The sequence below is a fragment of the Leptodactylus fuscus genome, chromosome 1 (genome assembly GCF_031893055.1).
Source record: "Leptodactylus fuscus isolate aLepFus1 chromosome 1, aLepFus1.hap2, whole genome shotgun sequence".
Taxonomy (NCBI): domain Eukaryota; kingdom Metazoa; phylum Chordata; class Amphibia; order Anura; family Leptodactylidae; genus Leptodactylus; species Leptodactylus fuscus.
In genome coordinates, this window is record NC_134265.1 from 342,353,125 (window position 1) to 342,368,040 (window position 14,916).

At 43.8% G+C, this 14,916-nt stretch overlaps 1 protein-coding gene across 2 annotated transcripts in view; it reads right to left on the reverse strand.

Moving 5' to 3' along the window:
• NFXL1 (nuclear transcription factor, X-box binding like 1) overlaps positions 1 to 14,916 on the reverse strand; it is a 74,223-nt gene that overhangs the window by 8,377 nt on the left and 50,930 nt on the right. For both annotated transcript variants that reach the window (XM_075261528.1, XM_075261521.1), the window contains exon 20: positions 1,641 to 1,745. In XM_075261528.1, coding sequence (XP_075117629.1) covers positions 1,641 to 1,745 — 105 coding nt within the window. The remainder of the gene's footprint in view (positions 1 to 1,640; positions 1,746 to 14,916) is intronic.

Below are 14,916 nucleotides of genomic sequence, written 5' to 3' on the forward strand. Positions count from 1 at the left end.
GCCAAAATGTAAACCGTGGTGAGAAACCACACACTATCTTCATGTCTCTACACACCTATATGGTGGTCTCTCCCTAAGGAGTGACAATATCCCCTTAACCTGGTCTAGAAGCTTCTCACCTCTACCAGGTTAGTCTTCTCTACGCCAGGCTGAAGAGATCCAAACAGATCGAAACAGTTGTCCTCGGCTGAGAGACTGACTAGGTAAAATCCCACATCATTGCAGCAAAGGCCTCTGGTAAGGTCGGGCATGATGTTAAAGGGAGTGCCCCCTAGTGGGCTGCATGACTGAGGCACTGTCTCCCTATATTAACATCATGGGAGACAGATTTGCATATTCTTCCCATAATTTAAAGGGATTCTACCATTAAAGCAACTTTTTTTCTAATTACCACGTCGGAATAGCCTTAAGAAAGGCTATTCGTCTCCTACCTTTAGATGTGGTCTCCGTCGCGCCGTTCCTTAGAAATACCGGTACTTACCGGTATGCTAATGAGGTCTCGGCAGCAATGGGGGTGTCCTTCTTCTTCATCTGCCTCCTCCCCTTGTCTGTCTTCTTTCTTCGTCATGTCTGACGCCTGCGCAGTCGGCGGCCATATTTCCAAGGCTGCAATTGTGCGCATGCATAGTACACTCTTCACGTCTTCGCCGAACAGAGTACACTGCACATGCTCAGTAAGGTCCATACAGCCCTCCGACGCGCGAGTGAGCTCATCCAGGCGTCGGAGGGCTGTACGGACTTTACTGAGCATGCGCAGTACACTCTGTTCGGCGAAGATGTGAGATGTGTACTGCGCATGCGCGCAATTGCAGCCTTGGAAATACGGCCGCCGGCCGGCATGCGCAGTCAGCTCTAACAGGGTCTCGCTGTCACAGCCGACTGCGCAGGCGTCAGACATGACGAAGAAAGAAGACAGACAAGGGGAGGAGGCAGATGAAGAAGAAGGACGCCCCCATTGCTGCCGAGACCTCATTAGCATACCGGTAAGTACCGCTATTTCTAAGGAACGGCGCGATGGAGACCACATCTAAAGGTAGGAGACGAATAGCCTTTCTTAAGGCTATTCCGACGTGGTAATTAGAAAAAAGGTTGCTTTAATGGTAGAATCCCTTTAACCTAAAAACGTCCAACTGCAAAAAACAGAAAACCTACAAGAGGTGGTGACTAATATGGGAAAATGTAGTTTTGCTTCTGTACAGGCAAATATTTTACCGTGTGGGATCAGCTTGCTAAGTGTAAACCTGCTTTGCACCAGCAGCCACTCAATGGAAAGGCCTGCATTTTCCCAGGGATGTCTAATACACTTCCCCATCACTAGATCTTTTGTTCTGTATATTGTGGCAAAGTACCAAACCACAGAGACACTTGGAGAATACCTCCGATGACTTGCTCAGGATACAGGAGTTCTGGAAAACAGTTTAATGCTCGTGTAGCTCATGACTTTTAGTTGTTCGATTACAGATTTGGTCAAAGGGCGGAAAGCAATAAAATAAGTCATTGAAGTGAATTATGAAACGGGGGGGGGGGGAAACCAGGACAAGAGCTGATAACAAGAACAGAAGCGTATCGGGAAGACACATAGTGGTATTACAACTAAGGCTGTACATAGTACATGGAATATTCTGAAGGACACCACTCACCTTTTTAATCCTACGGCATGGGCATCGCAGTTTAACCTTTTGGGTGCAGTGAAGTGAACAATTCCCTTGGTGACAGATTTCTTTGCATCGATGACCACAAGGGAGCTGAAAAAAACACAAAATGTGAAGGATTAAAACATATAGTCCTGGCAGCACGGTGGCTCAGGGGTTAGAGCTGCTGCTTTGCAGTGCTGGAGTCCTGAGTTCGAATCCTGCAAGGAACAACATCTGAAAGGAGGGGTTTTTTTTATGTATATTGTGAGCCCCACATAGAGCTCACAATGTACATTTTCCCCTATCAGTGTGTCTTTGGAATATGGGATGGAAATCCACGCAAACACGGGGAGAACATATAAACTCCTTGCAGATGGTTTTTGCCCTTGGCGGGATTTGAACAGGACTCCAGCGCTGCAAGGCTGCAGTGCCAACCACTGAGCCACCGTGTGGCCCCCATCTGCAAGGAGTTTGTACAGTATGTTCTCCCCGGGTTTCCATGTATTTTCTAGTGGCTGTGACAGCTCAGTCCCATTGGGGTGCGTTCACACGATGTAAAATGGAGCGCAAGCTGGCACATATACTCGTGTCAGCATCTTGCACGCTCAAAAAGATCCCATTGATTTCAATGGGAGTTACAAGCGTATGCACCGCGTTATTTTGCGCCCGTAATTTTGCAGCCGCAAAATTACACGGTGTATACGCTCGTAACTCCCATTGAAATTAATGGGATCTTTTTGAGCGTGCAAGATGCTGACACGAGTATATGTGCCAGCTTGCGCTCCATTTTACATCGTGTGAACGCACCCTTATTCTATCCTCAGTCCAAGGTGTCCATATGCTAATTAGTGCAAATTGTCCAATCAGAATGGCCAGTCAGATCAGCATCTCATAGCATGGTGGTACGCCTCGCACTGCACTGCATACAAGACTAAAGTTCTCTGTGATATATTCTGATACTTTTTAACATCACTAGAAAACAGTAAGGTAGAAAATGAAGGTTTTGACGTCTGCTGCCCTGGTGTGTGTTAGGACACCTTCTCTTTTTTCTACTGTATATTAAAGCACAGCATATACCGTACTTTGTATTGTGGCCAGTGCATGCCTCTTGTATGTGTCAGATGAATATTCCCAGCACATCATGTGACGTCAAAATTCCATGTGAAGAAACCACTGCACAAACACCATTCATTACCTATCTAGTCAAAGCCTTGGAATCAAAGTCAGGGCCAGATATGGGTGGAGTCGGAGTCGGAAAAAAGTTACTGATTATTTTTAATTATATTATACAATTAGTGATATTGTGTAATTAATTAGATGTATAGTTTGTTACATGTTTACTTTCCTAGGAAGTCAATCACTGGGTTTTTTTCCGATTTACAGGAACTTTAATGATTCTGTCTAACCATGGCTGTCAGACATTTATGAAGGAGTCGGAGTCTGGCGGAGGAAATACAGAGGACTCTGTATAATAGATAAATCTTGCAATTGAAGGGACCCTAAACCTAGAAATAAACAATACTGATACTGTCCCCTTCCTGCACGACTCTGGCTCGAATTGTCTTGTAGAAATTCTGAGAACAAAAAGGTTGACCTCTTGCTGATCTATCTGGATACATGCCAACTGAGACATCAATCCTTGTAAATTGGTGATGCTATATTTGTGCATAGGCACGTAGCTTAGCCAAGGGGGCTACATCCCACTGCAGACATAGTATAGCAGGGAGTTACCTGCTTCAGCCAGTTGTCTTACAGTCAGAAACGGGACAGTAAGGAAGAGGCGGACATGGATGAGCTCCTGGGACACAAATAGAAGATTATATATATAAAAAGAAGTTTCTGCCTGTCTGTTCTTTATGCGCGACCAAACCACTGGACCAATCCTCCCCAAATTTGGCACACAGGTACATCAGGTGTCCGAGAAGGTTTTAGACCAGGTCTCAGCATTAGCCAATAAAAGCCTGCAAGTCTTTCGCTCATATTACAACTGCCATACACATGGTCGCATGTCCCTTATAAGCCAATAGAAGCTCGCAAGCGCTTAGTCTCCACATGCACACAGCTTTACTCCAAGTTTCCATAACAACCCAGCCATTTTTCTTCACTGCTGTAAGTCAGCCTTAAAGGGGCAGGGTGCTGTGGATGACACTGTTACTCAAAGTCACATACACGTAGCTTTACTCCAGGTTTCCATAACAACCGATCACAGGTTTTTCACTGATAACTAGAGATGAGCGAGTACTATTCGAAACGGCTGGTTCGAATAGCACGCACCCATAAGAATGAATGGAAGCGGACTTTGCCGGCGGCCGGCCGCTTAACCCCCTGCGTGCTGGCTGCATCCATTCATTCCTATGGGTGCGTGTTATTTCGAATAGTACTCGCTCATCTCTACTGATAACCATATCACATGACTAGTGTTGAGTGAATAGTATTCGAATCCTAGATTCGAATACCTCTGCTCCCATAGGAATGCATGGGAGCAGCCGATCGCAATGGGGCTAAGGGCCTATGGGAGCGAGGAATTCGAAATTAGGATTTGAATACTATTCGCTCAACACTACACATGGCGCTTATGGACCAATAGAAACTTGCAGGTTCTTTTAGTCTATACATACACACAACTTCACACCAGGATATGGGGCCACTACACAAACAAAAAGATGAAATGTACTCATGCGAAGCCGGGGCCTCCTGCTAATATTTTACATAAGGCAAATGGGATTGGCATTTTTTTTAATATTTATTGTTTCGTTAACACATCTATAATACTAATGTAATGCCTATAAATATTATCCTTATATTTTGGAGTAAATACGAAGAGTAGACTGTGCAATGAAGAACTTATATTCTTAATATGTGACAGCTGAAATTAAATATCCAACTTCCTGAACTCCATACCTTCAATACAATTTACTATCAATCATATTCGATACGGTATCTGACTCTTCGCTCTAACTTGAGAGGAAAACCATGCCTTCAGAGCAAAGTCCAGATGGAAATGTAGTCGACTAGCGATCACATTAATACAGCCCGATATCTATGGTTCACTTAGCTTCCTTCCGCAGGAAATCTGGCAGCTACCATCAAATTACACCACGTGAAGAGACAAAGGAAAGACCTTTCACAAAAGTAAATGTTTGCAGACCCTCAAATACAAAGAGGGACCTGCTGCGCCGCGATGAAAAAAGAGAAAACTGGTGTAGAAAGGACAAACCGCAGAAGCAAAAGAAAGATCATCTGCAGCCAAGACAAATAATTCATGTCTGGAGACTGGCCATAGTGAATCCCCGCGACCACGCCAAACCACCAGATACGTGCAATTACACGAATACCAACAGATATTCCGCTAACCCCCACGCACTCGTCACATTACACATTTTGCTCATGATGATACCTCCTTCGTAAGGGATTCTGGTGTGAATATGTACCCAGGTGGAGAACTTTCTAAGCGCTTACTAAGTGGGAAAAATTCTGTTAAGCATACAATAAAGCTGTCAATTATATTCTCTAATGATCTTAACAGGACAAACCATGCGCAAGTTCAATAAATTAGGAAGAAAATTCATTGGAAAGTGTTCTAAAATTTTTCATAAATGAACAGTAAAGAATTATATATGAAACTTTGTAATATATCTTTATTAAATAGATATGTTCTCTTCTCCACTTTCCAGGCAGAGTTACTTTCTACATATGAGTCTAGAAAAACACTCAAATAATTGCTGTTCTTTACGCTATGCTAATCTAAACTATTTTAACATGGCTAGGTTGTAGATAAGAGGCTACAAGTGCAAATAAAGAAGCAATAATTAACCAGCTGGTAGGAGAACTCTACCCACCCCTCCCTCCTCTGTTTGTGAGGCTGAATATAAGTGCGGAAGGAAATAGATCTCCTTAATAAGATAGATTACATTTCTTATATTTACCTGTAAGATTCATTTACGAGAAGTTGTTTAGAACTGGAGGTATGCTTTAATATGGCCATACATATTACATACAGTAGTAAATGGCTAAAGGAATGATCATCTTGTGAACAGTCGCTCTCTTGGTTCAACCCTACGCATTCTAGCAATGGAAACGTGACCAACTTATTGTTAGACAAAGACGGTCACCACGCCGTTCCTTAGAAATACCGTTTTTTACCGGTATGCAAATTAGTTCTCTTACAGCGATGGGGGCGGGTCCCAGTGATGAAAATGCGATGGGGGCATCCCCACTGCAGCTCGTGAACTCGATCCTGCGACGCCTCTATCTTCGGCTGGATCCTCCCCTTCTCTGTCGTCTTCCTCCTGCGTCATCTCCGACGCCTGCGCAGTTCGCTCTGCCAGTGAGATACCAGTAGAGCCGAGTGCGAATGCCGGCTGGCGGCCATTCTTGGGAGGCCGCTCCTGCATTGAACTACAAGAGCAAGAGTGGCCTCCCAAAAATGGCCGCCGGCCGGCACGCGCAGTCGGCTCTATTAGTGTCTCACTGGCAGAGCCAACTGCGCAGGCGTCAGAGGTGACGCAGGAGGAAGACGACAGAGAAGGGAGGAAGATAGAGGCGTCGCAGGATCGTGTTCTCGAGCAGCGGTGGGGACGGCCCCATCGCATTTTCAGCGCTGGGGCCCGCCCCCATCGCTGCCAGAGAACTAATTTACATACCAGTAAAAAACGGTATTTCTAAGGAACGGCGCGGCGGAGATCCCATCTAAAGGTAAGAGATGAATAGCCTTTCTAAAGGCTATTCCGATGTCTTATCCACAAAAAAGAGGTTTTAATGGTAGAATCCCTTTAATATTAGACAAACAGAGCAGTCATATAAAATAAGGTTTCAAACACAATACAAGCAATTAAAATATATACCAAAGACAATTAATTCTGGTAAAAATAAAAACCAATATGAAATAAAAGGAACACAGAACCAAAAAAAAGCATCATATGGCAAGCAGCCCCCATATTCATGGAGTACCGCCCATCTGAAGTCCACATGACTGTAGGTGTGAACTCATGTAGCCATATGCCATCAAGGCTCAGCTCAATGAAGAATAAAGTTACATTTCTATCACAAATACTTTACACCAGATGAAATACTTTTCTCGCTTGTTGCTGTGTAAATGCATTGAAACGGAATCAGAAGGAAGACATTACATTTAATGTTGACCATGCATGCACTGACCCCAGAAATTGGCCCGATTCCCATCCAAATTGCATTGAACAAACCAGAAAATATCCAACAAATCTGAATGGAATACACATTTTAAGCCTAAGGACATGCTGATACAGTACAGATCTGTAATATTAGCTGATAAGGATGCTTGTATGAGAAGGGAAGGGGTCGCCAATGGAATTCAGTACGTGAGATGGCAGAATTAGAAAAATATTGCATGGTGATGCCTCCATCATGTGCCGACGCAGCTCTTAGGATTTTTCAATAAAAGCAAAGTTTTTAAACAAAGGAAGCGCTGGACCGTACACTCTATCATAAAATATATTCTATACGCTGTCAATCGCCGCCCCATATAGGGCTCACAATCTACATTCCCTATCAGTATGTCTTTGGACACGCAAACACGGGGAGAACATACAAACTCCTTACAGATGTTGTCTTTGGCTGGATTCCAACGTGTACCCCAGTTCTGATAATAGATATATTAAAGACCACCCAAATATTCTGCATAACATCTCTCATGCAATCAGTATGGATGGTAAGAATGAAGAATAAAACCAAAGCAAAGAAAACATATACTATATGATATTTAGTTTTTTGGGGTTTTTTTTACAGATGAAATTTCGTACAGTTTCCAGGTCAATTCACTGCGGTATATGACAAGAATTGTAATACAAATTGGATTTTCATGAACATATTTCTGAAAGTAGTCATCGTATGATCGATGTTACGATTGGGATCTTATGGTTGTTGTAATATCAGATAATTGTATATGCTCACCATAAAATCCTATTCCGTAATAGGGTGTGTTCACCATAAAATACATTGAGAGACACCATGACTAGGAGGCTAACAGTAGGTGTGTAATGTGTTGGTTCTGCCATCCAGACAACTCTTCTTCAGGCTTAGTCTGGTGTAGGTAGAAGGTAGACATGACCTGTTAGCATGTTTCCCTTAGGCCGGGTTCACACGATGTCTTTTGGCACATAATGTGCCACGTAGACGCCGCGGGATCTTTTGCGGGCCGCATACGCTCCCATTCTTTTCAATGGGAGCCGGTACCGTATACGTGGCACTATTTTGCGGCCGCCGCAAAATCACGACCGCAAAATAGCGCCGCATATACGGTACCGGATCCCATTGAAAACAATGGGAGCGTAAACGGCCTGCAAAAGATCCCGCGGCGTCTACGTGGCACATTACGTGGCAAAAGACATTGTGTGAACCCGGCCTCACATGTAATGATGAATGCTTCTGTCCTTACCATTCATTCAGGTTTGTCGCCAGCATGGGATGCCATACTAGCCATACCGCCATCAGGGTGTAGGGAAACTGGGAAATCTCCTGCCCTCTGTTTCCTACTGCCTTGAATGAAAGTTCCTGAAGGGGGTGACCCTGTCACACCTAAGGACGGGTGAATATGCTTCTCCAATCTCAGTCTGACATATTTTCTCCTCTTTATCTTTTCCATTATCTAACGGTTTCACTTTTTTTCCCCCATTATCCAATTCCCATAGAGCCCCTGCCCCAAAGATACAAACATGGGGGCAACAGTCTCTACCTTAGATTGTGCCCCAAACTGAAATACACAAAATAAACCACTGTAATGCCCTGTTTACATATATAAACTATGACTCAGTGCCAGATCCTTTACATGACAGATACCGACAGCAACTGATGGATCTCAATAGCTTGTCATGGAGGGCATCGAGTAGTCTAAGGGCTCGTTCACACGGGGGGGCAGATTTTGACCATATTTTGATTCGGGGAGCCAAGTCAAAATATAGTCCAAACCCACCTGCCACAATGTCACGGTCGCGGCTTCCCCCACCCCAGTTGGCTCAAATGGATGGGCCGACACCGGTGATTGCCAGAGATCAGCGAGCCGCGGAATTCGCCTGAAGAAAGGGCGGCTCGCTTCTTCAGCTAGTGGTCTCCATGGACCACCATTGTAAAGGGGCGGATTATGACGTGGATTCCGCTGTCAAAATCCACCCCTTTGGCCCCGTGTGAACTAGCCCTAAGGGTATGTTCACATGGAGTTTTTTGTAAGTGGATTTTGACTAGTGGATTATGACTCTCATTGACTTCAACAATGGGAGGCGCTCGCTTTTTTCCCCCGCTAGCTAGTAGTGAAAAAAGATTTATCATTACCTATCTTACTGCAGCGTCCGTGGCTCGAGACACGCTCCTGTTTAGGCCCATTCATTCGGGCCTAGTCAGGAGTGGGGTGCACTGCATTGGCATCCCGTTGTGGTTAGCCTTGCCCCCCAAAAAAACCCATTTGTGAACGAGCCCTAAGAGTAAGCTAACATGAAGGAATCTGGTGAAAATTTTTAGACAGATCCCACCTAAAAATGAGAACTTGATTCTGTTCTTAATCTACCTCCCATTGGATTCAACATGAGGCAGAGACTGAAGCAGGCCACTGAAAAACATGAACGTCCTGCTCGACCTTGCATGGACGTCATCAGCGGTGGGGTGCGACCATCTGCTGACTAGGCCCGATCACCCGAGTCTAGTCAGTGAGTAAAAGAAGAGAGTCGGAGGGCTGGAAAGTGCAGATTAATTTGAGGCCAAAATCTGGATCCAATACTCCTTCACGTGAATTTACCCTAAAAGTTTATCCGGCAGAAACCCCCCACCACCACCACCACCATTTTCTCAAAAAACTCCAAGACACGTAGAAGTGAACAGAGCCCAACTCACATTTCTGGTTCTGACCTTTTAAAACTCCTTTGACAAACGCGCAGACAAACCATTCCCTATTTGCTAGGCGAGGAGACTCGCTAGAAGATTCTCACATAGATTCTCAACCCCAAGCCCTCGTTTTGCTAGAAAATGATGAAATATCTCCATGACACAAGTCATGGACAGTCTGTGCATACTTTATAAAGCACAATGTGCTCTCCGGGCAATTTCTGCGAGAACGTGGTGTGTGCTGTATCCGCGACAGGTAATGTCTTCCATAATGCGTATGAGCAGTTTACTGATGACAAAATGACTGGGATATGTTATAAGTAACAGCGTTCGATGCAGTTCAGTGACAGATTATACAACGAGGGGGATAATACAACGTGAAAGATTGTGGTGTCTGAGCCCAGAAGTTACAAAATGTGACAATTGTTTTCATATGAGACACAGGATTCAGCTGCAGAGAATAAAACTAAAAGCGATCCACTGTGACTAATATCATTACAGGCCTAATGTCTTCATCTCTGTTTAGTATGTTCATTCTTGGCAAGTGGTATTAAAGCAGACTAGTCAGCAGATTCAGCCCTAACCATGGACAGCAGGGAATATTGACAGACCTGCTCAACCTATCGACATGTAAGGAGAGACCCGTTATTTGATCAGGGACGGATTATGTGATTCACTGCTCTCTGGAGGGGAGGATGGCTGAGTTCTCCAGACTGTGCTTGCTCTCAGAGCTGTTATCTTCTGCTCTGAGATCTAGGCAGTCAGGTCAGCTAATTGTAGTTTGCTGATAAAGGCTCAGGCAGTGTGTATTATCTCTCTCTATAAACATTATGATAACATTGAGTTTATTGTAGGTCTGTTCTTGGTAAAAACATGTTAGTGTTCTCCAAACCTGTGTAATGTAATATACATTTACTGTACATATTTGATCTGCACAAAAATTGTCACCACATGATCTGTAAATATTTTAAAATTTCTGCAAAAATTTTAATTACTTAAATTTGCAAAAAATTTTAAATTTTAATTGTCTACAAATTTAAATATGGTTATATTCATGGGAAAACCCATGACAAATTATTATTTAGTAAACGAGATAATTTGGTCAATCTGAAGAAGAGAAGGATGCTCCTTCTCTGGCCACGCTAAGCCTTTTCTCCAGTATCCTTCCACTCATCCTCCTACTGTAGAAATCCATATCTGAAGAAGATTGAAATGTGAAAGGTTATGAATTATCAATAAAACTAATTGCATTCATATCAAGTAGGACAGCACGGTGGCTCAGTGGTTAGCACTGCAGCCTTGCAGCGCTGGAGTCCTGGGTTCAAATCCTGCCAAGGATGACATCTGCAAGGAGTTTGTATGTTCCCCCAGTGTTTGCGTGGGTTTCCTCCGGGTACTCCGATTTCCTCCCACATGCCAAAGACATACTGATAGGGACTGTAGATTGTGAGCCCTATATGGGACAGTGACTGTTAATGTCTGTAAAGCGCTGCAGAATATGATGGCGCAATATAAGTAAGCATAATAAATAAATATCAAGTACCTTAGAGTGCCAGGTATATCTGTCATGGATTACGGGGTGGATCCCTATTTGAGCACACAAATTATATACGAGCCGTATATACTCGAGTATAAGCCGCATTTTTCAGCCCAGTTTTTGTGCTGAAAAAGCCCCCCTCGGCTTATACTCGAGTCAGCAAAAACCTTACCATCAGGAAGGGGTTAATAGGAGCACTGTAGATACCCTATATTCAGCCAGATTGAATTCCAAGTGGGGGAAGAAAAAAACAGTCCTCAAGCTCAGGGAAGGGGCAGACAGACAACCAAAACACCCCCTCCCCTTTCCCAGCAACTACTGCACCCAAAAACTCCGGCCATTTTAATTTTTGAAATTTTCCAGTAGCTGCTGCATTTCCCCCCTCGGCTTATACTCGAGTCAATAAAATTTCCCAGTTTTTTGTGGTAAAATTAGGCGCCTCGGCTTATATTCGGGTCGGCTTATACTCGAGTATATACGGTAAGTGGAATGATGGGCATCCATTTTCTCAAGGGTGCATAGAACAGTCTCAGAAGCTAGTGGCTATTTTATAGAAATTAAGAAGAGTGGAATGGGTAAGCTAATAAGGGAGGACACCAGATATTAGAACTAGACGATACCGATTTATTTCGAAATTTTTATTTTGAGTCCTTGTGAAGGTGCCCAAGGTCAAATGCTAAAACCTCCTTACACATGTTAACAAGAGGAGCCTTGAAAGCTTCATCAACGTAGAGAACAGTTTATCCCCCATTTATTTGATCCTCAGCGTAATCTAAGTTTTCCAAGACTTCAGCAAAAAGAAGAAAAGTTTGAAAAACAAAAACTTTTTCTCGTTCCAATGTTATCTTCTTTGCTGTAGTTAAAAAGATTATCATTATGATTTTCTACCCCGCTTTACGAAAAGTCTGCGTCTCCGACGGCTTATATTGTCCTTCAATAAACCCCACAATGTTATCTAAACATACAGTTCCCGATATGTCAGCTGAAAAAGAAGCAAAGATAATGGCTGTATAATTGCCTGCCAGTGCTCCGAATCCTGCCTAATGCATTACTGCGAGATCTGACTTAAGCTAATCCAATGGCACAAAACCTTTTTTTTTTTTTTTTTCTTATTGATTCCCTGAAAATAGCTCAAGTAAAGCAGGAAGGTCAGCTGGCACGGCTGCAAAAATATCTGTCCCAACTAAGCGGAAAAAAAAAAAATCTTTTTTGGTTTACTTAGAGACTAATTAGGTCAACAGAAGTCAAAGAGTATGAGAAACCGCCGCGGCCTGGATAACATGAGAAGATTTCTTTTATATTGTTTATTTCATTATTTGGCGCTGGAATAAACTTCCCAACGCTATTATAGGCTGTATATGAATTTACCGTATTTTTCGGACTATAAGACGCACTTTTTTTCCCCCAAATTTGGGGGGAAAAGAAGGGTGCGTCTTATAGTCCGAATGTGGCGCCCGGCATCCGCTGTACTAGAGAGGCGGAAGCCGGCAAGTGATAGACGCCATCACAGGTGCCGGGGCCTGAGACATCGCTGCCCTGCCCTGCATGAAGCCAGCAGCGGGAGGAGTGATGCTATTCCGCTCCTCCGTCCCCCCGCCGCTGGCTTCATGCAGGGCAGAGGAGCGCAGCGATGTCTCAGGCCCCGGCACCTGTGCTGGCGTCTATCCCTCGCCGGCATCCGCCTCTCTAGTACAGCGGATGCCGGGTCAGTATCGGCGGCCCCTTCTTCCCCGGGGCCGGTCCGCACCGGCCCCATACCTGTGAAGTTGCAGGCCGGCTCCTGCGCGGCGATATCGCAGGAGCCGACCTGTTCGGGTGACAGCCGGGAGCCTAATGAGGCTCCCAGGCCTGTCACTGCTGTATTAGTATTGCGGCTGGTCTCTATGACCAGCCGTAATACTAATAGACAGAATGTCCCATAGACGGCAATACAGTTGTATTGCCGTCTATGGGACTTGCAATCAAGTGACCGTAGGTTCAAGCCCCCTGGGGGGGGAATAAAATAAAAAAATAAAAAGCTTTAAAAATATATAATAAAAATATGAAATAAATAAAAGTTCTAAATCACCTCCTGTCCCTAGAATATATATATAAAAGTAGAAAATCATATATCATAAACCACCGGGTTTTTTTTCAATAAAAGGTGATCTAAGAAATAGACATTCCCCAAAATGGTATAACTAAAAAGTACTTCTGGCCCCGCAAAAAAAACCACTCTATGCATCCCCGTACAGCTGCAGGGTCACCTGTCAATGTGGCCTTGCAGCTGTTGCAAAACTACAACTCCCATATATTAAATATTTTACCAGTTTTTGCTTCAAAATTTTTTTCCCTATTTTCCTCCTCTAAAACCTAGGTGCGTCTTATAGTCCGAAAAATACGGTAATAACTGGTATCAGGTGACCATGAACATTGGATGAATGTCGGCCGGACCTGTGGACTCTACAATGAAAGAAGGGTCGGACATGTCGCCTTCTCTTTTGTTCTCGAGAATGGTACGCCACTATTGGAGATGGTCTGGCTTATCGCTTATTCTCCTCTCCTCACATGCCTATGGGGGTCAGGAGGGATTGACAAAGGAGTGTTCATTCAACAGCTAACCAAACTGTATGGTGACCTTTAGGATCTACTGAAATCCACAGAGACGTTCTCCAATTATTTTCTAATTCCGAGAAAGATTCTCCATCTATTTCTCGGATGATCATGATGAGTGGTTAGAACTTGTTCATTTGCTTGGCTAAAGGACTTGATGACAAGGTTCTCAACCGGTGGAACATTTATACCAGGACGTCTGGTTTTTGGACACTCACACGGTGCTCAAATGCTTCTAACAGGTACATCACAGTGTACAATTGGTTAACCTATCCAACTGTCAGCCACAGCTCCTCCATATGTCAGGTCACTGACTTGTCCACTGTGCATCTCCTGTTCTCCTCAAGTAGACCACTTCATATGTCTAAGACAGCTGAGGTCAGCGGATAATCATGATTATCCCCTGACCCTGGTCTATAGTCTCTCACTCTGCCAAATCAATATTCCTGCGCTATGCTGAGGAGGCCCAAAAGACCGAAACAGCGCTGTCCATAGCTGGGAATCTGTTCCTTTTGGAATAGAAATACTAATTTGGCAATTAAATCCGCATCATGTTAGTAGGCTTACTAACTGAGTCATGCATGATGTTAAGGAGGCTACCCTCTAGAGGGCGGCATACAGAGGCACTCTTCTCCTAATTACATCCTGGAGAATAGATTTGCGTATTTTTTACTAAGACAACTGACTCAGATGTGCCCTCTCCCTTTCCTTTTCACAGAGGATTTTCTCCATGACTCAGTTTAAAAATATGAAATTTAAAACACATCACTAATTGATGTGACCACCTTTTGGAGGAAGAGTCCTGGAAGGGATGATATTGCCCTGATCTCACCATCATCCAGTCTGTCTGGGATGACATGTAGAGAGAGAAGGATTGGAGCAAGCCTACATCTACAGAAGATCTGTGCTTAGTTCTCCAAGAAGTTTGGAACAACCTCCCTGCCGAGGTCCTACAAAAACTATCTGTAAGTGTACCAAGAAGAATCGATGGAAGGCAAAGCTCACACCAAATCTTGATGAGATTTGGATTTCTCTTGTTCACTCACTTTATTTTGTTAATTGATAAAAATAAACTAATAACACTTCTATTTCACAAATTACCGTATATATACTCGAGTATAAGCCGACCCCCCTAATTTTACCACAACAAACTGGGAAAACGTATTGACTCGAGTATAAGCCGAGGGGGAGAAATGCAGCAGCTACTGGGAAATTTCAAAAATTAAAATGGTTTTTGGGTGCAGTAGATGCTGGGGAAGGGGAGGGGGTGTTTTGGTTGTCTGTCTGCCCCTTCCCTAAGGATGA